This window comes from Haliotis rufescens, unplaced genomic scaffold, assembly GCF_023055435.1.
Source record: "Haliotis rufescens isolate VD_foot unplaced genomic scaffold, xgHalRufe1.0.p SCAF_3, whole genome shotgun sequence".
Lineage (NCBI taxonomy): Eukaryota > Metazoa > Mollusca > Gastropoda > Lepetellida > Haliotidae > Haliotis > Haliotis rufescens.
Window position 1 is genome coordinate 6,703,211 of NW_025964001.1, and position 24,334 is coordinate 6,727,544.

Sequence of the window (24,334 nt, forward strand, 5' to 3'; positions counted from 1 at the left end):
CAAGACTTGTTTTGTTAAATACGGTAACCTGTTAGAATCACAAAGCATGTTTTGACAGCATAGCCACGAGAGCCACATCCACAATCACGCAACCGTAACCATTGCCCCGCTAGCCACATCAATTTTGGCTATCTATTTTCGAAATGTGAATTAGGCGGCCTGTAACCAACCATCTTAACGCTAAAACTATTGTAAGCCTATGTTAAAGTATGGGAGTTATGATCATCTTAGCACTAAGATCGCTTTATGCAAGTGGGCCCTGGATGACCGGTTTTTGTTCAGTCCGGATGGACAGGCTTTTGTTTAGTTGTGGATGACAGGCTTTTGTTTAGTTGTGGATGACAGGCTTTTGTTTAGTTGTGGATGACAGGCTTTTGTTTAGTCCGGATGGACAGGCTTTTGTTTAGTCCTGGATGGACAGGCTTTTGTTAAGTCCGGATGGACAGGCTTTTGTTTAGTTGAGTATGGACAGGCTTTTGTTTAGTCCTGGATGGACAGGCTTTTGTTAAGTCCGGATGGACAGGCTTTTGTTTAGTTGAGTATGGACAGGCTTTTGTTTAGTCCTGGATGGACAGGCTTTTGTTAAGTCCGGATGGACAGGCTTTTGTATTTGTTTAGTCTGGATGGACAGGCTTTTGTTTAGTCCTGGATGGACAGGCTTTTGTTTAGTCCTGGATGGACAGGCTTTTGTTTAGTTGTGGATGACAGGCTTTTGTTTAGTTGTGGATGACAGGCTTTTGTTTAGTTGTGGGTGACAGGCTTTTGTTTAGTTGTGGATGGCAGGCTTTTATTTAGCCCTGGATGGACAGGCTTTTTTTTAGTCCTGGATGACAGGCTTTTGTTTAGTTCTGGATGGACAGGTTTTTGTTTAGTCCCGAGTGACATGCTTTTGTTTTGTCCTGGATGGACAAGCCTTTGGTTAGTTCTGGAGGGCAGGCTTTTGTTTAGTCTTGGAAGGACAGGCTTTTGTTTAATCCTTGATGGACAGGCTTTTGTTTAGTCCTAGCTTTTCAGGCCTTTAACCATGTAGCACAATGTGACACCGACAAACGTACGAAACCAATATTCTAAGCACATCCTTGTTGATGTGAAATAAAAACATACCCCAAACCCCATCTTGAAAACATTGTCAATGTCATACGAATATAAGAAACTACATTGTCATAAACTCTGATTAAAGATTATTTATTCACAAAAATATTCATATTTACAGTTACAAGAACAAGACGGGGCACATGCTTGATAAATGAATTTACACACAGATGACGTGCTGAAACAGTTATTTACACAATAAATATTGTCATTGACACAAATCCCATAATTGGACTGTGTCGGAAAATACAAACCACAGTACCAACCTCATCATGAAATAGCAAGTATTTTGAAACAGTCAGCATGATCAATAAACTAGGGAATATGTAAGTGTCATATGAGAGGAAACAAACTCATATTGACTGGTACTCAGGTTTCCTGGATGTTTAATTCAGAAGATACAGCATGGAGCATGGTTAAATAATCATTTGAATCTTGAGAATAGTTAAAAATATTCCAACCATGATCATATCAAATCAATTATCCACACATTTGAACAAACCCTGAACAAATTGTAAAAAGAGCACACAATCTGAAAAATCTGACTGAATTCCCTACACATCAAATAGCACCACAAAGAAGCCATCCATTATTACTTAACATATTCGCAAGGCAACTTTGGTGTCACAAGCACGTGATAAGGAGGAAAAGGACTGCACTTACTGGAAAGTTGATTTGAGGTTTTAAACGAAGATTAGAATTTGAAACATACCCCAAAACAGTCCCCTCACCTGTGATCTCTGACTACTTCTAAAATCTTATTTATACCATTGTTCAGCCCAGAGTCATATTGAAAATGAAATTAGTAATTCACAGTCATATTCTTAAGTTCCTGATAATTTCACATTCTGTTAGGAGCAGTATGGTACTTCTAAAAGTATTACAGGGATAGAGACACAAAGCTTCTGAGGTTTCCCGGAAATGGTACATGGTTTGTAACCATAATGAAAGATAAATATTATAAATCTATGATGGAGGACGTGTCTACTACTATCACTGGCGACTTCAGTCAGTACAGAATACTTGTCACATCTGACCTCAGATAGCAAGACAAATTACACTTTCAATCTTACATTCTGAACATTAAACACAATGCTATTTGATGGGTGAAGCTTAGTACTGGTACTTGAAGTCCTTGTCGTCCAATGTCCTACCATTGGATACACACAAGTTTCTTCATGAAGAAACAAATAAGAATGGAAGAGAAGAAAAGAACATGACATCAATAAAATATTTGACACTGAACTGAAGAGTGGAAGGAATTCAGTATAAAAGATCATAGCTATGAAATGGTGGTCATAAAATCTTTTTAACTTTAAAAGGAAGTCCTACACTATTCAAGGTCCCTATATCAGTGCTGAAGAAAAGCTTGCAAATAATGAGAAAGAAAGTAAATATAGACATTATTTAGATGTGAACACTTTGACAGGGCAAACATTTATTTTGTTTTGCATTTGTTTTTATAAGACATATATATATATATATATATCACAATCTAAAGTTTAATAGAAGTGAACGAATGATTTCTATCTCTGGAGACAATTGAATAATCGTTCTTGATGGGATGTCAGGTCACAAGCAATAAGCTGTATAATGCATAAGTGAACTACTGTGTCAGATCCACAGTGAATGTTCAGGAAAGACTGTTAACATCTTGTTTATATTTTTTTTAAATTTACTTTATTTTCAGTAATACGAGTTATCTTGCAATATTAACAATTACAGTAACATGAAGTACTTGACTAGATTTCTATGAAATGGAATGCATGTGCATGAGATAAATGGGTTGAGTAATTTTTTAACGAGTAAGGTTGAATCAATGATCAACACACATTTATCATACATTGCTGTCAATGAGAAATTTATTGCCATTGTGAAGCATTTTTTCAAGTACTAATATATACTCACTGCCAAAAGATATGCGAATACCATACATGTTGGTAAAGAGATGCAGACTTACTCATAAGCAAGAGATATTAGATTGATTCGATGCACAAACGAACATACTTTTATGTAGTGTCAACCCAAGCTCATGAACGCATCACATGTGACATCATAGATCCATGACTCGAGATGCACCATTTGTCTCGTGCAGGATTAGTGTGTAAAGTTTGAAAAATACATGCAACATATCATGCAAAGTATAAAGACACCCTGTGGTAACATCTGACTGATTGTTTTGTCATTAATTGGTACACATTGGAAACATCTCTTCTTAACGAACATACTTCTCTATGTTTCTATGGTTCATTTTCTTTTGGCGGTGAGTATATCAGATTATCATAGAAACATCAACACAAACAGATGTCATATCTGATGTCCATAATTTTTTATCTTTACAAAATGTCATCAGCTAGTGTATAGAACATATACAGAAATTACATTACACACACACTACTGGCTGGAGTAAATTTTACACAAATTGTGAACTATTTAATGTGCTTGCTATATGTCTGATTAGTGACCAGTCAAATACAGAATATTAACTCAGGTTTCTGAATATATTGCCATGATGCCAGGTACAACACTGGCTATTTATCTACAAAATGCAGCTGACAATCCTTTGTTTCAATCATAATTACAAAAGTATCTATGAAGCATGAATTTCATCAAAACATAAATCACTATATCTAAAATGCACCTGAACCGGTCTTGGTATTTCTTCAATTAAAATGGAACCATGATAACCAAGCAACATAATTGCAACAAAATATGTACGGCAATTTTGGCAAGACTTGGATACATTAATCTGCATAGATCATCTGTTGTGATTGAGTCAGCTGTCTATACAAGACATATTCCATTCATACAAACAATATACAACTCTGATGAAACACTCCATTATTCAACAAGACAAAAAGCATGTATCTAGACATCTTACCATTACCGTACAAAGATACCAGTTTCAATAAAGACCCCTAACATGTCAATAAACAAAGCAACTTGCAAGGGAACAAAACTTAGTAATGAACATGGGTACAGACAGTCCATGATTGGACATCATAGAGGACACAATAATTGCCTCTCCGAAGTTGATGTTGTACACATATGTACAGCAGAGACACAGGGAGTTCCAATCAAAAACTATACATGACCCAATACTTTTCCTTATCACATATGAATCATGATGAACAGACATTTAATGTCAGTAACAAAATAACTACAGTGTAATATCAAGTATACACAATCAACTATTAAAAAGTAAGTGAATATTGTTTTCAGCCATTTGCAGCAGGAATGGGATGTTTCCTCACCAGATCATGGTAAGGAGCATGAGGATTTAGAAACATTTAAAACCAAATTTCAGCAAATCTGTCATGATTCCTTAAAAGGGGACGGCACGTAACGACCTGGTGCCCATGTTCTGCTTTGTTCTAGACACCGTACTTAATAAGCCTGTGATAGGCATTTAGAAGTCGGAAGGACATGAAGACATGAAACATTTATGAAAACCTCATCTTTATTGTTTGCAACAATATTCAGGTCTACATGTTGATCGTCTTCATTCATACTTCATTCATCCGCTGAAAGGGGCAAGAAATACCCTTGATATAGTGTTACAAACAAAGAAGTTGTCATTAAAAATCTCATGTCCGCATTGTACTTCATATGTGTGAAAGTCAGACATTGTAATTAGGGTAATCATTAACTGTGAATTTGATATGTCATATATCAACCAGCAGAAAAAGTGGGATTTGAGGGACTTCAATCAAATTTGCCAGGACTGCCAAATAACCTAAATCTTACTCCCCTTTAAACAGTTTGAGATTGGACAATATCTACTTCAATATCTATCAAGTAAAATGTACTTGCTACTATGTAAGGAATACTGGAGAAAGGACACTTTTTCACTGAGTTCATTCTTGATGATATCACCAACAAGATATCATTGGCATAACTGTATGTTCTTGAGACCACACTGCAGCTACTGTACGAGTTATAAGTCACACACATTCATGTTATCAGGGATCTCAGTCCAGATCTAGGTTATCGTTCACATCATCATTCTGGGAAAACTTTTTTAATCTCCTCTTCCTGACCTCGTGTAACTCATCACCATGCTCTTCTTGCGCAGGATCCACCCACTGGGGAATGTCTTCCTCTGTCGGAGGCGTATAACCAATTGCACCTTCTAAATCGGAATAATCTGAAACAACCATAGCAGGAATGAGAATGGATCAAGATTGCTAAAAAATACTACAGGAAAAAATAAATAATAGGCTTGAAAATTGCACTGAATACAATTCATATATGAGATCAGTTTCATATACCAGACGAAAGAGGCGACTTACGAGATCGGGTGGTCAGACCTGCTGACTTGGTTGATACATGTCATCGATCCCAATTGCTCATGATATTAATCACTGGATTGTCTGGTCCAGACTTGATTATTTACAGACCGCCTTCATATAGCTGGAATATTGCTGAGTGCGGCTTTAAATAACAAACAAACAAATACACCAGATACTGTTAGTCGCCTCTTACACTTCTATTATTACGCTTATAGTTTCACATGTAACTCATTATGCTGAAAAATGTATTTCTTTGCCACATTAGGTTATGTGTTTTTTCATGGTTTGTGAAACTATAAGAGTAATAGAACTTACTCTTATTATACCTTATTGTTTCACAAACATTGAAAAAACACATAACCTAATGTGGCAAAGAAATACATTTTTTCAGCATAATGAGTTACATGTGTCATCAGAGGACCACACACAATAATACAGGTTGAACACCCAGACACTGATGGTCAAGGGATATACACAAATGTTCAAATCGTAACATCACCACTTTTGACAAATGTAACAAATACTTTTCTGTGAAAACTTTTGGAATGTATAAATTGCATCTACCTTGTTCCCACCAACAATACTCTGTAAGGCATGGTAAATCAATGTCATGTGAGCCACAAGTCCAAAGCCTGAGCATTTCAAAATTGTGTTCGGTCTAGTAATCTCAGCTCATAATGGTCTGTGTAAAGACACTAAAATCTACCTAAAATGATGCAAAGAGCTAAGTTTAGGCCAGTAGACTCGAAAGTGGTTGAAACAGATGACATAGTCAATTGTGAGATGACAAGTGAGTGATGTCACATCAACACATGATATCAAATCCTCATTTATGTTTGTTTGCTTTTCGTAAAAAATCTCACCCAAACGCACCCCTCTCACACGCAAGTGCACCTGCAACACATGACCAACCTGTCTGACTCATTTATTTCTTGTCACTCTGGCTGCTGTGGCTAATGCCAGGAGGAACAAAGTCTTTTGTGTCAGATGTTCAAAGTCAGCTTCTTCCAGCGGTTCGTCAACATTACATGTAAGATGTTGCAGTACTATGTTTAAATCCCAAGCTGGGGTTGTACACTTTTTCTGTTGATCCTCAACTTTATAGGATGTCAGTAAGGCTATCAGTTCAGGAACCTTAGTGAGGTTTTTTCCACTGGCCAAATAAGTTCCTGAGGTTGAACCCTTGAGAAGCCTTTTGCTCCAAAGATGACACAAAAATTCCGCCACTTGTGGTGATGTAGCTTTTGCTGCTGAGAACACTTTTTCTCTACTGGTCAAATTGTTGTCATACAAGTTCCTTGTGGATCTGCAAAGGGTTCAGGAGACTGTCCTGACAGAGTGGCCTCGTCTTGGGAGGTTGTTCGTGATATGCTCCATACGTGAAGTGGGTAGAGATCCAGTCGTGGATGAACTTGTTTAGAGTGTGGATGAAGAAGCAGATTTGGCCAGTCCAGGAGCTTTAGAGTTGGGTTCTCCTGCTGCTGCGAAGAGGCATGGGAACCATGTTCTCACCGGACAATAAGGTGCAACCAAAAGCAGTTGAAGGTTCTTTGTTTGATATCTGCAACACAATTGGTATCCGAGCTGGTGGAATGTGTATGCGTGGAGACGTTCCCAGGATATTGCCAGTGCGTCGTTTGACCAAGCCTGAGGGCCCAGTACTGGGGAGATGAAGGTGAAGATCTGTCCACTGAACCTGGTTAAAAACAGATCCACCGATGGACTACCTCCTTCTTTTGTCACCAGTTGAAATGCTTCTGGATGGAGCATCCACTCTGTTGGGTGACAGTACTGATGGTCTGGACAGGGCGTCTGTTAGGAGATTGGACGCTCCTGGGATGTGACTTGCTTTGAATTTTAGATTCAGGATGTCCATTAACTCATATAGCTGGAATGTTAACATCAGAAGAGTTGCCAACCTTGTTGTGCCTTGATGGTTTATGTCGATGGCACAGTTGATTTGTCTGTTCTTAACATTAAGTTCTTGTCGCTGAACTGTGGCGCCCGATGAGATATTCGCCGGATTACTGTCCCGAACCCGAGATGGTTGAAGTGGAAGAGCTTTTCATCTGCAGACCACAGCCTCAACGTTACTTCAGAGCCAAGATGGGCACCCCATCCTTGGAGTAAGGCATCTACAAATATATGTTGATTGTATTCCGGCTCATTCAAGAAGGTTCCTCCACAAACATTAAACTTTATTGTCCACCATTTGAGACGTTTCTTCAGATGTTGTGGAAGTTGTAGTTCTTGTTGATCGAGGAAGGGTTTGAGGAATCTCTGTGCTGGGTGCAGGCGAAGCCTCCCCGTTCTATCAAGGTTTGGGCTGAAGTTGCAACTGGTTGCATGTGAATTGCTGCTAGAATGTAACTGGATGTTCATCCAACGATCTTCTGGAACTTGAATAAGGTTCTGCCCCGTCAGGAACCTGATGCCCAAAAACCTTGAGATCCTGGGACAGGTTGAGATCAGACTTCTGGAAATTGGCTAACCATCCTAGTTGTGTTAGTAGTTTTAGAGTGAAATTCAGTTGAAGTCTGATTGGCTCTGCTTGTTGATGAGCTTGAATCCTGTAGCCCAATTAAAAAGTGCAACGGATCTCCTTCTTGTGCAGAAGGCCACAACTGGTTTGATAACCTGATTAAATAACCACAGCGCCATTGAAATTCAAGACAAGACTGTCCATTGGTAATGTTGACCCTGTACAGAAGACAGAGATATTTCCTGAAGGCTGGATCGATTGGGATGTTAAGGTAGGCATCGATGCTTGCCAGGTAGTCGTCCTTCTTTATCATTTATTTTAGTTGTGGTAGGTGGATCCTCCTGAGTTTGTCAGGACTTTGGAGATACTTTTTGTTGACTTCTTTCATGAAAGGTGCCAATCACCTCTGTTCGCATGGACTGCAGTTCTTCTGGATATTGAAGTATTGGCAGTTGAGAGATGGTGACGCTCCTCTCATACACAGGGATGAGAATGGATATTTTCCTTTTAAGAGGAAACATCTTTGCAATGGAGCGTGGTACATAATTTGGGGTTGTTTAAGGGGAAGCCATGAGATTTTAACAAACTTGTGGTTACTGAGTGAGTGAGTATGGTTTTACGCCGCTTTTAGCAATATTCCTGCAATATCACAGCGGGGGACACAAGAAATGGGCTTCACACATTGTACTATGGTCACTACAATACAAATGGGTTGTTCAGAATGTCCCAATATCTTGCCAGTCTTCCACTTATGGCAGATAGCGGTGCTTGAACGGCTGGGGTCGTTCCCAGTCGTTCAACAGCTCCCCTTCAATGGTAGGCGCGGTATCCTCTTGATCCCCTTCCCCAGTTGGACTGATCATGTCTGTCCTATGGTCTCCGAAAGGATCCACTCTTGCGTCCTCTATATCCACTGAAGCGTTTGCCCTTAGCCTTTTTGATGCCTGAAAACCGACAAAGTGTCGATTGTAAATAAATCAAGTTCATAGTCGGGACTGACTTAATTAACATCTGGTCCTTAGAATCTTGGGCCACCTCCTTGTTGATGCTGCAGATGAAGCCATCGAAAACGAAAGAGTGAGTGAGTGAGTGAGTATAGTTTTACGCCGCTTTTAGCAATATTCCAGCAATATCACGGCGGGGGACACCAGAAATGGGCTTCACACATTGTACCCATGTCGGGAATCGAACCCTTCGGCGTGACGAGCGAACGCTTTAACCACTAGGCTACCCGACCGCCCCCGAAAATGAAAGAAGAATTCCAAGTGTGATGTAACAGAAGCTTTGTATGGAGTCAGGCCAATGCTAGTTGGCTATCAAGCCCTGGCATCAGAGAAGAGTAAGACCGGCTAATACTGAACTGACTTGATGTTTCTTCTTCAAGATCACTGCAGACAGGAACATCCTCTCCCAGTCGGTCTGAGTGATGTTTAAAGTATTCAGCATTGCTTCATTAATGGAGCGGGACATTGAAAGTCCAAAGAAAGAATGTCTTGTCGTCGTATTGGGCTGTGCTAATTTTTATGGTTGACGCGCTATGCTTTGCTCTTCACATCAGACATCAATGTACAGTCCTCATCAATCTCCATGGGAAGGCAGACATCCCGTGTAAAGGAAACTTCTTGGTGTTGGCAAACTGTGGGTACGAGTAGCCTTGGGAAAAGAGGCATCAAGGTTTCTGGCCATCTATGAAATCAGCCTCATCTGTGGATTGATCAAGGTGTCAATATCATCTCCCTTGATGAAGTAGGACTCGCTGGTAGGATTATCCCTGGAGGGTGATGAAATGGGTAGGCCATCTGCGACCCACGCCAACATCTCGTGATCTTCACAGATGGATGGAAAGTCTTCTGACTGGGGTGAGTCATGATTGTCAGGCTGCGCGCAGATGTCTTCTTTTATTGAGGAAGGCTCCGTGAACCCCTTTGTGGAGGATATTAACTTCGACTTTGTGTAGGTCTAGCTGTGGCGAAAATATGACAGTGATGAGTCAGACAGGTTGGTCACATGTTTCCTGTGCGCTTGCGTGTGAGAGGGGTGTGTTTGGGTGAATTGTAAACACAGCACAAGAGTTTCCACTACGTTTCAGGAAGAAGAATGCGATAAGTAAATTAGTATGAGTCTGGATAAGGTAAAATACATGTTATTTGACTTCCACCTGCACATGAATACGCACCTGTTTTATCTTCTTTCTTAACTTGTGCAAAATTAACTTGTGATTTTGAAATATTGCTCTCGGACTTGACTGTAGTTTTGGGCCTCGCTCCCATTGATGGTGAAGATGTGTTTGATGAAGAAGATGGAGTGGTTGCAGCAGTGGAGCTCACTCTTGTAGAGGATATACCGGGCATACTAGTACAAAGAAAGAATTGGTTAAAACTAGTTAACAATTACATACTAACAACAAGGCAGTGATAATGTTCTATCAAGATGAAGTTGAAGATAACTATCATTTATTCAGTATAGTGACATTAAGTCTTACGCAACCCAAATGAAAATAACAGGTATTACAGCAAAATCTGTTTACTCAAAGTAACATTCAAAACATTGTAACATTATTGTACCAGCAGAATCCCAATAGGTACTATGGGCTAAGATCAACACTGTTTCTCTGGAACAAATGACAACTCAACATGCCCAAGTTCATGATATTTCACTGTAAAAAGAGAATCTCACCCTCGTGTCTTTTGATATCAAATATATCCACACTCGTTGATATATTTGATATCAAAAGACACAAGGATGAGATTTTATTCATCATCCAACATCATTCTTCAAACTTCAGTTTGTAGACAGTAATAAGCAGTGTCTAAGTGTAAAAAGTACTGTTAACAGCTTCAGTAGTAGAGCCATTAGTAATGTAATTTGATCGTGAGGTCATTGTAACCAATGACGTCACAATGGTCTGCAAAGCATTGTGATGCAATTTCATTGCAGCAATATCTACAATGTAGATATCGCTTGATCTCACCCAAGCAATATCTCTTGTAGGCATGGTAGGAGCCAGTATTGGATGATAAATCACTATATTTTACTCATATCAGAACAATAAATAGAATATTCCACTCCCACTCAGCTTACCTCATTTGTGAAGCCACCTGATTATACTGGTTTATAAGAACCATAGCACCATCCAGTAGAGCCTGAATATCACGCAGCCACTGGATTCGTGCTTCCACATTCTCTCGCTCCTGTCCCTCCATCGTTTTCAGCTCCTCTGCAGTCAACCCTGCCATGTTAGACGGAGCCTGCGGTAAACCTTCAAACATAAAACAGCCTCTTGGGTTTAGTTTTGCACACTTTTAACATCTTCAAAGAAAGGAACACATATATCAGGAGTTACTCTATGTTTCACAGTTTTTAACAGAACATTGTATTGTATTGTCATAGGTATTGTGAAACAACTGTGGATCAAATTTCATAAAGAATAAGAATATGTCAAAAGTTATGGAGTGATTAGCAGTTTGAAACAGAAAACATTTTTATGTACCATATTCGCCGTATTAAGCACCCCATTCTCATAAGCAACCCCTGACCAACTTCTACACTAATCTAGAAGTAATTTTTTTAAGCACCCCATACTAAGCTTGAACATTTACATTACAGTCTGTATCTTCCTGTATTTATTACAGACTTTTCACAGAAAACACACCCAGCTTCAAAGGGGTATATAATTGTCTCATCAACGTTTGGACCTTTTTTGTTTTGTTTTCTACCGGTGGATCTCCAACAACAATTTTAACTTTTGCATGGCCTTAATAAGCAAACCCCCTTTTTCAATTTTCTAAGCACCAGGGGGCATAGTACCTGATTACAGCAAATAAGGTGAGATTATTTAGTACTGTCACAGATATTGTATTTGTTTGTTTGTCATTCAACGCTACACTCAGCAATATTCCAGCTATATGACAGCGGTCTGTAAATAATCGAGTCTGGACCAGACAATCCAGTGATTGACATCATGAGCATCGAACCACGCAGTTGGGATACGATGACATGCATCAACCAAGTCAGCCGATCCCGTTAGTCGCCTCTTGCAACAAGCATAGTTGGCAAGCATGGGTTGCTGAAGACTGGTCTTCATGGGTCCAAAAATATTGTAAAACATACTACTGAGCACCATGAACTTGTCATAACATGAAACTATTACCATACAGTTTTAATACTATGAAACATACAGTCATACTGCTTAAAGACATATTTTAGTAAACTGTGATAAAAAAGAATAGATAATAAAAATTCAGTCCTACCAAATGGTGGGTAGTATGGCATCATTGGAAAGAAGGAACCATATGGTGGCATGGCACCAGGGAATGGTGAGGCCATTGGCGGTGTTCCTGGGGTTGTACTTGTAGCTGTAGCAGCTGTAGGTGTTGTTGGTATAGTAGGTGTCGAAGGAGTTGTACCTGTAGTGTGTGGGGCCCCTCCTGCAGCTGAAATGAAAATCATTAGCAATGGAAATACATAGAAACTAAACCTAACTTCCTGAAGTTCAATTACATTCATGACACACAATATCTTTACATCAAACAACAATTGATATCATGAAGTCAATCACCAATACATTTAATAATCAATGTCTTTTTAGTCTTTTGAATGACGTATGTCAATTTTACAGAATGCCACTTTTGAAATTTAGCATTTTTTTCAACAAGCAAATCAATTTGATAATCAATCTGAAAGGTGAAAAAAACTGAAGGGTACTTGAATTGCGTACCTTGTGGCTGTTGGGGTGGGGGTTGTGGAGGGGGCCAAAAGGGCATCCCTTGAAACATCGCTTGAACTGCAAAAGAAACACAGAACAAAAATAATACATATTCACATGCAGCAGATATGATCTTAAAAAGACTAAAGTAAATATCAAAACAGATTCTCTAGGAATGGTCAAATCTAAACATATGAGCTTCTACTAGCCCTATGATACCATTAAAGTTTGGCGAACTGACTCGAGCCAGTGGGCTAATTCTGTCCCTGATATATTTACAATTCTGCATCTGGACATCCTGCTGTGGTTGAGCTGGCCTGGCTGCTGGTGTTGTCTGTGCACGGGGCATGCGGAGGACGTCCATCCTGCAGGTTGGGCAGGTCTGTTGTCGTTGGAACCAGGATCTCAGACAGTTGGTGTGGAAGATGTGATTACAAGGCAGTTTCTTGGAGGATGTTACCATCTCTTCTCGACAAATAATGCACACATTGTCACCTGCTTCTAGTTCCTCTGGAGTTGCATCAGGGTACCTGGCAAGAAGAATAGTACAATGAATAATAATGCTGAAAACCGTTACTGCTTCGTTTGTAGGATGTTAATGAAATGGGCCAAGCTAAAAAAATATGCCAATGTCCAATACAATAATGAACCTTATTTGTGGCCAGAGGGCAATTCCTAAACAAGTATTTGTCACAGAGTGACGAAATATCCCCCGCCTGTACACCATAGTACCAAATATGAAGACAATCCAGCGATTAGTTCTTGAGATATTGTGGCAACACCGTTTTCCAACTCCAAAAACAGATTTGCCTGCTGTGACCTTGAAAATGGGGTCAAGGTCACCAAATCTGACAGGTGGATGCGGTGTCTGTATATACACTATAGTTCCAAATATGAAGACAATCCAGCGATTAGTTCTTGAGATATCGCGGCAACACCGTTTTCTAACTCCAAAAGCAGATTTACCTGCTGTGACCTTGAAAATGGGGTCAAGGTCACCAAAACCGACTGGTGTCTGCGGTGTCTGTATATACACCATAGTTCCAAATATGAAGACAATCCAGTGTTTAGTTCTTGAGATATCGCGGCAACACTGTTTTCCAACTCCAAAAGCAGATTTGCCTGCTGTGACCTTGAAAATGGGATCAAGGTCACCAAAACCGACTGGTGTCTGCGGAGTCTGTATATACACCATAGTTCCAAATATGAAGACAATCCAGTGTTTAGTTCTTGAGATATCGCGGCAACACCGTTTTCCAACTCCAAAAGCAGATTTGCCTGCTGTGACCTTGAAAATGGGATCAAGGTCACCAAAACCGACTGGTGTCTGTGGAGTCTGTATATACACCATAGTTCCAAATATGAAGACAATCCAGTGTTTAGTTCTTGAGATATCGCGGCAACAAACAGGTGGGACGTACGGACGGACGTACGGACGTACGGGACGTACGGACGTACGTACGGACGGTCGTGAATACTATATCCCCCGCTTCGCGCTTTCGCGCGGCGGGGGATAATTAAAGGAATCTAGGTATTAAAAATTATCACAATTCTTGGAGTGAGTATAAGAGTATGCATTGTTTTACAAAGCCTCTAGTATTATTTCAGCAATTTCACAGCTGGGGACAACCGAAATGGGCTTCACACATTACCTGGGCCTTTTGTGTGCTGACTGAGCACTTTAGCCACGAGGCTACCCAGAGTTCAATTCAGAAACTGGAATGTGACCCCTTCCTTTCTAAGAATTGGGGAAATTTGCTGAAATCAGGGCACACACAAGTATTTTTGACATACAGACATAATACTTAGAGAAAGTTACTTTTTTACTGTCGAACAGGAATTCAACTTGTCAGTGTCACTTTATGTATTCACATAATGTGACATTTTCACTTTTCACACTTTATCTATTCACTTTGCAAAGACAGTTCATTCTTCCAGTCAGAGTTAAAGAATAACACTTTCTCTAGTTCTTTCAACAGTCATGTTCAAGAAAACAATCTTAAGCTCAAGACAGAACACCAGTTGCACGTTCTCAGACATCAATTGGACTCTTCATTATCTATAGCCACATTCTGACCTGCAGTTTAACAGTCACAAAAAATAATTCAATAAACTTGCACCCATCATCTGCCTTCATTTCACTGACGCCATGACAAGCAAGTGACAGGGATACGTGATCGTAAAAAGACAGATTCGGGTCTCATGATGTCAGGGAGATAACGCTCATTCCCGGAAATAATTATACCAGCCAATCAAATCACACAGCAATGATCAATTCATTAGATAACCTATCGTTAATAATGCCAACTTAAAACTTTCGAGATTACAATAAATGATTGATGTAATCCAATCGTAAAAACATGTTTACTTCTAAATTGGACAATGATTGACAAAACTTGGTGCTGAATTGAAGTCAATAGTCAAAGGTACAATCAAAAACATATTTTAATTTTTGGATATTATGTTCTGACCGTCTGGCAGTGTGATGTATAAAAAAGTTTCACCACAGCCTCGTTCTGAAATGAACACTGGCTATCCAATTGCCCCCATATTTCTTGGCACACTGACAACTGTTACAAGCAATAGTATGCTACATACAACAATAAACATTTACCCTTAAAATATTGGTAACAGGCAAACAGAAACTTATCACTTACAATGTGTTCATATTTCTTATGGCTCTCCGTGACATTATCACATCATGAAGCGCCTTCTTGAAAGACCTAAAACAAACACATCAAAGTTAATTTGGAATACACTAAAAACATAACACTTTTCTTAGAGCAATAATGCAGATTTGTGTAATTACAAAAATTACAAGTTTCAGTGCACTTATACACAAATAGACAAGGAGTTGGAATAAAGGTTTACCTGAGTGAAAGATACATCGGTCTAATGGCAAACAATGGGAAGGTGTGCACCTTAATCATAATTGCCATAAACACTATGTACAGCATGACTCGAATGAATCCTGAAACAAAGACAGAAATCTATCATACCATGATGTTTGTTTGCTTATTTTGTAGAAACAAGTCTACTGATGTCTCAACATTATTATGCCCATATGCATTTTGTAATCATGTTTGTAATTGTTTTACTGATGGACAAATTCTGGAGCAGTTTTAATTTTGTGCTTGTTAACAATCTGGGTCTAATACCTATACAATTATTCTCCCCTGCATTTGTACGTACCCATGACAAGTTCTGTATATAGGAGATACACAGCTTTGTTCTCCCAAGGGTTCTCACTCTGCAGATCTACTGTATGCAGCACATACTTCATGAACGTCATCAACACCACTGTCAGTAGGATTGCATACTGAAACCACACCAAGTCAGGCATAATCTTGGGTCAAACTAAAGCTTGCTCCATCAGTTTTAACAGCAAGAACTAATTCTTAAGGACAGATGTTTCCGCTGAGACCATTAAGTAGGAATTATGATATGGTCACCAAATGAAACAAAAGATAGAAAATCTGAGGGTTAATTCAGACAAATTTTATTATCAAGTCTCTCAGCAGAATTCTACTATGTAAAGGCCTAAACATTTCATGCTCCTGAAACATTTTTGTTTGTTCGTTTTTTAAAGCTGCACTCAGCAATATTTGGGGTGGCCATTTCATAAAAAAAGACATCAGTTGAAATAAAGGACGAAAGTACACAATAATAGTCAAATGTTGAGAATACATTATTAAACAAGAAAGAAGTGAGCAAAGCTCACATACCCCCGTTATCCCCGCTGGTCAACAACAAATAGTAAATAGTTTGTTAATTAATGAAATATACCTGTTGCTTTAAGTCAGAGGAACTGCCCTTTCCTTTGTAACCAACCCCATGAGGATGCATTATGTTTGAAATGAACACATGTTTTTGCAAATATATTTCAATCTAGTGTGGGATAATCAAGGCTTAGTACAACATACATTCTTGATGTTTCTTAATGTTTCCATGGAAATGGCAAAAATTAAAAAATTAAGAATCTTCAAACTAGCAAAAGGCACAAGTACTCATTATGGTTAATGTGTGTAGAAAGTTTGGTGAAGCTAGGGTGCATGGTTAAAAAGATATGGGCCGTACAAAACACCCACCCTAAAAGTTTTAGTTTCTAATGTTTCCATGGAAACGGCAAAAATAAAAAAATTCAGAATCTTCAAACTAGCAAAAGGCACAAGTACTCATTGTTGTAAATGTGTGTAGCAAGTTTGGTGAAGCTAGGGTGCATGGTTAAAAAGTTATGGGCCGTACAAAAGCTCGGACGGACGGAAGGACAGACAGACGGAACGCTATATACCCCTGATTTACTTCGTAAACGGGGGTATAATAATATTAATAAAGGTTAAATGAAAGAACAAAGTGTACTGAAGAACGTACGGTGGACACAAAGGTACACAGATCCTACTCAGGGCCCTATGAGCCAAGTTCCCGAGTTAACCGTCCCAGCCATAGTTTTAATAAATATTTTGTTGTTTATTTAAGCATTGACTGCAATATATTCTGCATTAAATGCATTAAATGAAAAAATGAGCAGAATGTGTGAAGTACTTATTGTTGATGTATTTTTTAATAAGAATTGACTTCAATTATTCTTTAAATACATGACTATAAATTCTTATAAAAAAATATGTAAAAAATATTGACTTCACATACTGCTTATTTATTTATTAAAACACAAAACAAATAGAGACAACAATAAGTGATATCGCTCAGCGCACTAATGCAACACAAGCCCAGCCCATTCTATTATCATCCAATCAGGTGATAATCGACCCTTCATAGGAGTGGCCTTATTTATTTGGGGGTGGTTACAGATACATAAACACAATTCTTTTTTGCCTGATTACCAATCAAATGCCACAGATTCACTTGCAATTTACTTATTTGAAGGCCAATACTACAATCAAAGAGGTGTTTTATTAGTATTCATCACAAATACATATGTGATGAGTGAGAGCACCAGATGGCGTTACGCTTTGCACAATGCTTGGACCTTTATCAGATTATTCCATATCATACATATTTATAGAAGACACATGTATTCAGTGTGTAATAGCAATAACTGGTTGATGGCCAGCCAGAATTCGGCAATTTAGATCTATTTATTATTAACCTTCAATGCCTTTTCACATTGCATTTGAATTAATTGTCATTATTATAACAAAGAACATAAGAATTCGAAGTTTCCAGATTTGGCAGATTTCCAATATTGGCCTAATATCATATGAACAACAAAACATTTATCCAAACTGTTTGATTTACATTCTAGAAGTTGGTGAGTAAAAAAGAAAATGTACAATTTTATGGATTATAACTTCTGGTTTATAGTCGCTATATGCAATAAAACAGACGTTGTTATACATAAATTAGAACATTTTCTTAATTATGCAAACATGCTGCTTTTCCCGATGACGATGACTAAACGCTTGATATATACCCAACATGTATGATGTCACACAGTGGGTGCACAAGACTTTAAACCTGTTTGCCTGCCCTAGAGCGCTTGTGCTCATCGCCGCACAAGTCACAGTCGCTTCTGTTGCTAGGACAGAGTACCAGCCTGGCGAGGAATGACATCTACATTGTGCACCTCGGTGTCGTGCCGCTCATTGCATACATTTATCATATACAAAGTGGAACAAGCAGCTTAAAATTGGAATGTAGACATTGCTACACCATCTGGCGTTCTTTACTGTTAACATTGTCCTTTAGCCTTTGGTTTCTTTGTGCGCACTTACGTTCTTTAGTACAGATTGTTCTTTCTTTTGACCTTTATCAGTGACATTTAATATTTTATTAACATTTGACTATTATTACATACTTTTGTCCTTTATTTCAACTGATGTATTTTTTGACTGAATGCCAGCCCATACAATATTCCAGCCACACGAAGACGGTCGAGTCCGGACTAGAAAAACTAGTGATTGACATCATGAGCAACGATATACACAATTGGGATATGACATTCATCAACCAAATCACCAAGACTGACCACCCGATCCCATTATCGCCTCTTAAGACAAGCATGGGTCACTGAAGATCATTCTAATTCGGATCTTCACCAGTAACTAAGACATTTATTCATTATTTACTGAATTAAACATACCCAATCAAGTAACTGGCATATAAATGTAGAGGTCTGCATAATCTTAAAGCAACTAAGTGTAAATATTAAGTGACTTTTGACAATAATAGTCATGTTAGTCACTGATTAAACACTACTAATTTAAAAAATATCTAACTTTATACAAATCATTATTTTTTTCAAATAATAAGAGTCTTAAAGTTATGCACCAGAATCCAACTACCGTCATTTCAGTCCAATATGTCATAACAGAAACCAGAAAAAAATAAATTAATTCCTAAGTAGCAAAAGGTGCCTCTGTTCACTGCTAGACTGATAACTCTGCAAAGTTTGATCAAGAAATATTCAGTAGTCTTTGCATTATGCTCTGGAAACAAAACATGATGGACAAAGGAAAGGATGGCCGACACCCATTCCCTTATGACCCTCCCACTTTGAGGCAGGGAATAATAACATTCATTCAAGCAACTTTTTTGTAATGAAAATCTAAAACTAATTTATGGTGGCCTTATTCACATAGTACATCTATGAATAGAGAAAATCCAACAGCTATTAATGTAATGCGATATGTGGGCATACCTCAAATCCAAACACCAACTGCACAGATGCTCCCTTCAACAAGGTGCTGTAGTAAGCATGATTTATGAAGTAAACATCCAAAACACCAAGAAATGACAACAGTGCTGAAACAAAACAATACACCAGTTACTGACACTTGTATCAAAGTATCACAAACCATTCAGGGTAACATTATAACATCATTAACTATTTCTACTGATTTGGTGAGCTGGATAATACTAACTGAACAGGCTTCTAAATATGTGCATGATTGTTCGGTACCACAGCAATTTATCTAGACACATTCAAGAGGCCAAAATTCTGCAGCGGATATCAGTAAAAATTCCCAAACTTGAATTAAAAAATCTTCCAGTTTATAGCAATAACTAATTATTATATTATTATGGTAACAGATGGCTTTTATTTCAATGATAACAGGATCGATGGAGAGGTGCTGGCTTTTAATGCTTAATCTAACATCACTGTATTGAATATTAGTTTTCCTAAATTAACAAAAATGTCCTTTTTCCCTAAATAACATGTAGTTTGGAATCATGGATAAATCCATGCATGACAACAAAAGTTGCTGAAGAATGTATGACATATACCACCTCATTTGTTCATATGACACTTGATAGTTCTGTTAGGTCTTATTGAATGCATGGATAGCGATAGGAATTGGCAATTGTCCTATAGTCCTTGCCAAATTGCCCAATATTAAAGGTAGCAGAAATTTGCAAGGGTTTTGCAATAGGTTATCATTATAAATATAAGGACTAGTGGATTAAACTGTTAGTTTCTGCAACTGATGGACATGATGAGTAAGCTCAACTAGCAATGCTCCATGAAATAACACTAATATCTACTGAAAATTAAGCCAACAGACAAAATTTGTGCTCATGGACTCAAATATTTTAGCACAGGCTGTGATCATCAAGACATCATGATTGATACTTACATAATACTCGACAGTGAAACAATAAAGATATTACAGGGCTTCTTTCCATCTGGAAGAAAAATATTGCGTTAAATCATCTGTACAGCAAACTGCTAAACACATAATAAACAATATTTCATATACTTGCGAATCAATGTCAGCATGTTCAATATATCACACTTATTGGTATGTATTTAAAACGGAAAATCACATTTACAGATGAAATTACTGTTAACATAAATTCATCACCTTTCATGTTACCATGGTTACATTATATTAAGCTGATTATTTTTTAAGACTTACATAATCAACTCTATCTTCTGCAAGCCAATGGAAGCACTTTAGAAATAACAGTAAGGTAAACATGGCCACAAAACGTGGGCTGAAGTCATCCCTGAAGACGGTAAAGGCCAGACAAGTTTCTGTGACAGCATACCAGGACCTCTCTATGAGATGCTACAAAATTAGAATGACATTGTACAGACATATTGACTAACCCTTAGTCTCGGATGAAAACATCTTAAGAAGTCATTCAATATATAACAGAAAGGAATCAAGCAAATCTCATCATTCTTAGAAAGTGAAGAAATCTTAACTTGCCAAACATGCCAAAATATTGTTGATTTGCTTGAGAGTATTCAATTTTTTTGTTTTAGAGTCTGTATTGGAGAATACATATAGACATGTGCATTAGCCCATTATCATGCTTATCAGCTCATTATTACTTGATGCCTAAACTGGGGCAGCATTATTTCTCTACATGCTTATTCAATTTTATTTCCATCAAAATAATAAATACATAAAAAAGTAGGACAAATTTTTAAAAAACCTGTGTAATCACAATAATAAGTATGAATAACAGCTTCCCAGCTTCCTGGGTCAGTTTACATGTATTAGAATATTACTTTATCATCAACAAAAACACTTCAAATTACTGCTTAAGAGACCAATGTAAGAGACCAAAAACAAATATAAATACCTCCATTTCTGCTGCTCTTAGCTGACCGAAAAATATCTTTCTCATGAGTTTTCCCATGAGTATTACAAACACAAAAGCCTGAATGTAGAGCACCTGTAAAGAAAAAAACCCACATAAACAATATACATGATATAGGGTTCCAAACAAGATGCTATATCCAGTGTTCAAAATTGAAAGGGTCTTGGAATCCTTGCTATAGTATTTATATGCAGCAACCCCTTAAACAGGGTAAGAACACCAGCCTGCTAACCCTGGGCCAGTACAAATTTCCCAATTTCACCATTGTTAATAACATCACAAGACCATTTTATCTTTATATAAGCTAGTAAAGCTTAAGTAGGTTTACTTCTAACCCTGTTAAATCATGTAACTCTTTGATTATTTATATTAATGTTGTGGCAAGGACCTCTTGACCATGTTGACTTTCATTCTTAATTTCAACACAGCATATCTCAACTTGTGAAGTATTGTTGTCTCCTGATACAGTCCTTGTCTATCAATACCACATATTGAAAGGGGCATTAGTTTGAAGTCTTCCAGCTAAGGATGTCATTGATCGGATACATCAGCACCAATGACTGAAAATATCACGCTATATATCAACACAGCATTTAATCATTCATACTGTGTTAGTTTTGTACTTTTACCAAGATTACAGACAGCACTTGAAAGGGCCAAAAACGTTTAGATCTGAAAACAAGTCCTTTAACATGCTTCAAATGGTTAAAGATTTCATTTGTTTAATTAATGTACTTATCAATGAATATCGTATTTGTTATCATTATATCTTAACTAAAAATTAATTTCATGAAAACTTACCAAAACAATTTTCAAGTTATAATAATTATATGACCTGTATCTATATTCTCAACTTATGTATCAACAAAAAATAGTGGACAGTCTCAATTAAAACTACAAGAATGTTAGCCTGATTTTCAATATCAGACCTAGTGATGTCAATAGTATAAGATAGTTAGATAGACATAGATCATAATAGATGCTTCTAAAACATTGTTATATTGTGTTTAAATGGCAGTGGGGAATACAGTATTACAATCTGCTTTGTTTCTGTCATGTTTTTCAGAACATGGCTAGCTGGGGGTCATTGCACAAAACAACTTTAGCACTACGACTGTTGTAAGTCTATGTTAAGGTATGGGAGTTAGTCACCTTAGCGCTAAGATCGTTTTGTTTAACGGCACCCTGGTGTGTTGCTCTGAATAAAAGCAAGCATACGTCCCATATCAATGGAGGCATATTTTGATACTATGGTTTCCTCAGCTCCACATGGCCTCAAAAACGTCCTTAAATTAAAGTTGTATAAAATTATAAGTGTACATATTTTCCATGCACCTTTGTTTTTAGCTGAAGATATTTTTGTCTTTAACATGAGGTGATATTGGGTTTAACATAGCATTCAAGATTACTGCACTTATAATATATAGCAACATGCATTCACATGTGTGTGGCTGCATGTACCAGTCCAGACTTATGCCGGTTTTATAGTGCTCAGCCACTGAGATACCATGCCACTGTTTAACATGGATATCCCACTCTGACATAATATACTGACTCCGAGCTGACCAGTCCTTGTTTTATCCTGAGAGCCAGACAAGGTAAAAAGTACCATCTAATTACGTCTTTTGGTATGCAATGGCCAGAGGATTACATTAAACCACCAAAATTCCACTCTATCCACTAGACCACGGAAGCAGTCTTTCTTCTTTACAAAACATTATTTTTTTAAACTGTTGGGCATGTTGAGATAGTGGGATATCAAGCCTGCTGATACAATTTACATCAGGTGACATCAGTGAGACAGGTGAGCACTCAAAACACCAAAGGAAAAAGATAGGCTATTAATAAATATGTTATACTGTTGCTCTACTGTATTTTGGAGTCATAATTCTTTGTGTTTACATTGTGAAATTTAATTTACAGGTCGTGTGACATAATTAAACAAAGTTACTGTTACGGCTCACAATATTTTCAAATCATGAGAACTGGGGTGAATAGATAGATCAAACAGTTTGTTATGAAATCTGAAATCGAAAACAAAATCATCGAATCTTATTTTGGTTTCCATTCTTGTTTTCTGATTTAGCAGGTTCTGCATTCTGGTGTTAATGTGGAATATTACACATTTAAGAAAGAGTTTAACGCATTTCTAAAAATGACCATGAACTCGAACAATAATATTGGTGTCATGTTTCACATATTGTACCGGCAAGTGAGCAGACGATCATTTTGCCCCGGTAAGACTGCGTGTCAATGCCAAGGTGAAGTTTACATTTGGGTACGAGAAACTCACCGCCATACTCGGATTCGACTTGGTAATATACACCACGGAGGGATAAAACTGTTTCTTTTGATAGTATGCATTTCCTACAACGAAACCAGTTAGAGCAAAACTGGCCACTGTTAATACAAGAGACCGCATCTTGCAGTTGCGTCTGATTGTGTTCCTGTTTCCGAGCTTTTGACGTCACCAACATGGCGGTGATTTAGGTCGATTAGTAGGTCAATGTGCTAAAAATAGCACTTCTATTCGTGGCCTAACGTCATTGGATTGAAGAGAAATATATCAGCATTCTTGTTTTTTATTTAGTAGGCATAACGTGTGAAGATTTATGGCATCGTGCTTTATAAGCATATTCATGTTACTTCTTAATTCCCTTTTTAAACAGATATACTGCCGATACACTCTTCTGCTGATAAACTGAAAAATATTTTTCTGAGTCTAAAGAGCATGTTATAGCTATCACTAAGATTGTTTGTTTGTTTGTTTGTTTGTTTGTTTCTTGTTTAACGCCTCACTCAGCAATGTTAAAGCTCTATGACGATAAATTTGGTCTTTCCCACATATTCTCACAATTTTCACGTCGATTGTCTGTTATTTTTTCTCCCAATACCGATTTGTCATATCTCTCCCGCTTTTGGAACGATCTTTCGGTCATTGCGTTTATTTTCGTTGACCAGCTATATCTATGGGGGAACAACCCACTAGTCACTTCATACGACGTCATCAAGTTGCGTGTTCGAATCTCCAGATATGACCTCATGATAGAACAATGTTTTATCGTGAAATAAACCACGCTTTGTTCTTCATTGTTCTTTGCGAATTTTCCCGTAGCTATCTTATATATGGCGATAATAAAGTCATGAAATCTGAAATAGGTGTTATAAAAAAACCGATATCTACATATATTT

At 37.8% G+C, this 24,334-nt stretch overlaps 1 protein-coding gene across 1 annotated transcript; it reads right to left on the reverse strand.

Annotated features, from left to right (window-relative positions):
* Positions 1-1,169: 1,169 nt before the first annotated feature.
* Positions 1,170-23,620, reverse strand: LOC124131792 (E3 ubiquitin-protein ligase synoviolin A-like). Its single transcript, XM_046495258.2, has 14 exons — positions 23,436-23,620; positions 21,125-21,217; positions 20,449-20,601; positions 20,167-20,215; positions 19,230-19,333; positions 15,764-15,890; positions 15,443-15,542; positions 15,229-15,294; positions 12,851-13,101; positions 12,584-12,649; positions 12,117-12,299; positions 10,948-11,125; positions 10,043-10,218; positions 1,170-5,239 (listed from the first exon to the last, which is right to left on the reverse strand). Exons 1-14 carry the CDS (start codon positions 23,562-23,564, stop codon positions 5,064-5,066), a joined length of 1,851 nt encoding a protein of 616 aa, XP_046351214.2. The 5' UTR covers positions 23,565-23,620; the 3' UTR covers positions 1,170-5,063.
* Between the last annotated feature and the right edge of the window lie 714 nt (positions 23,621-24,334).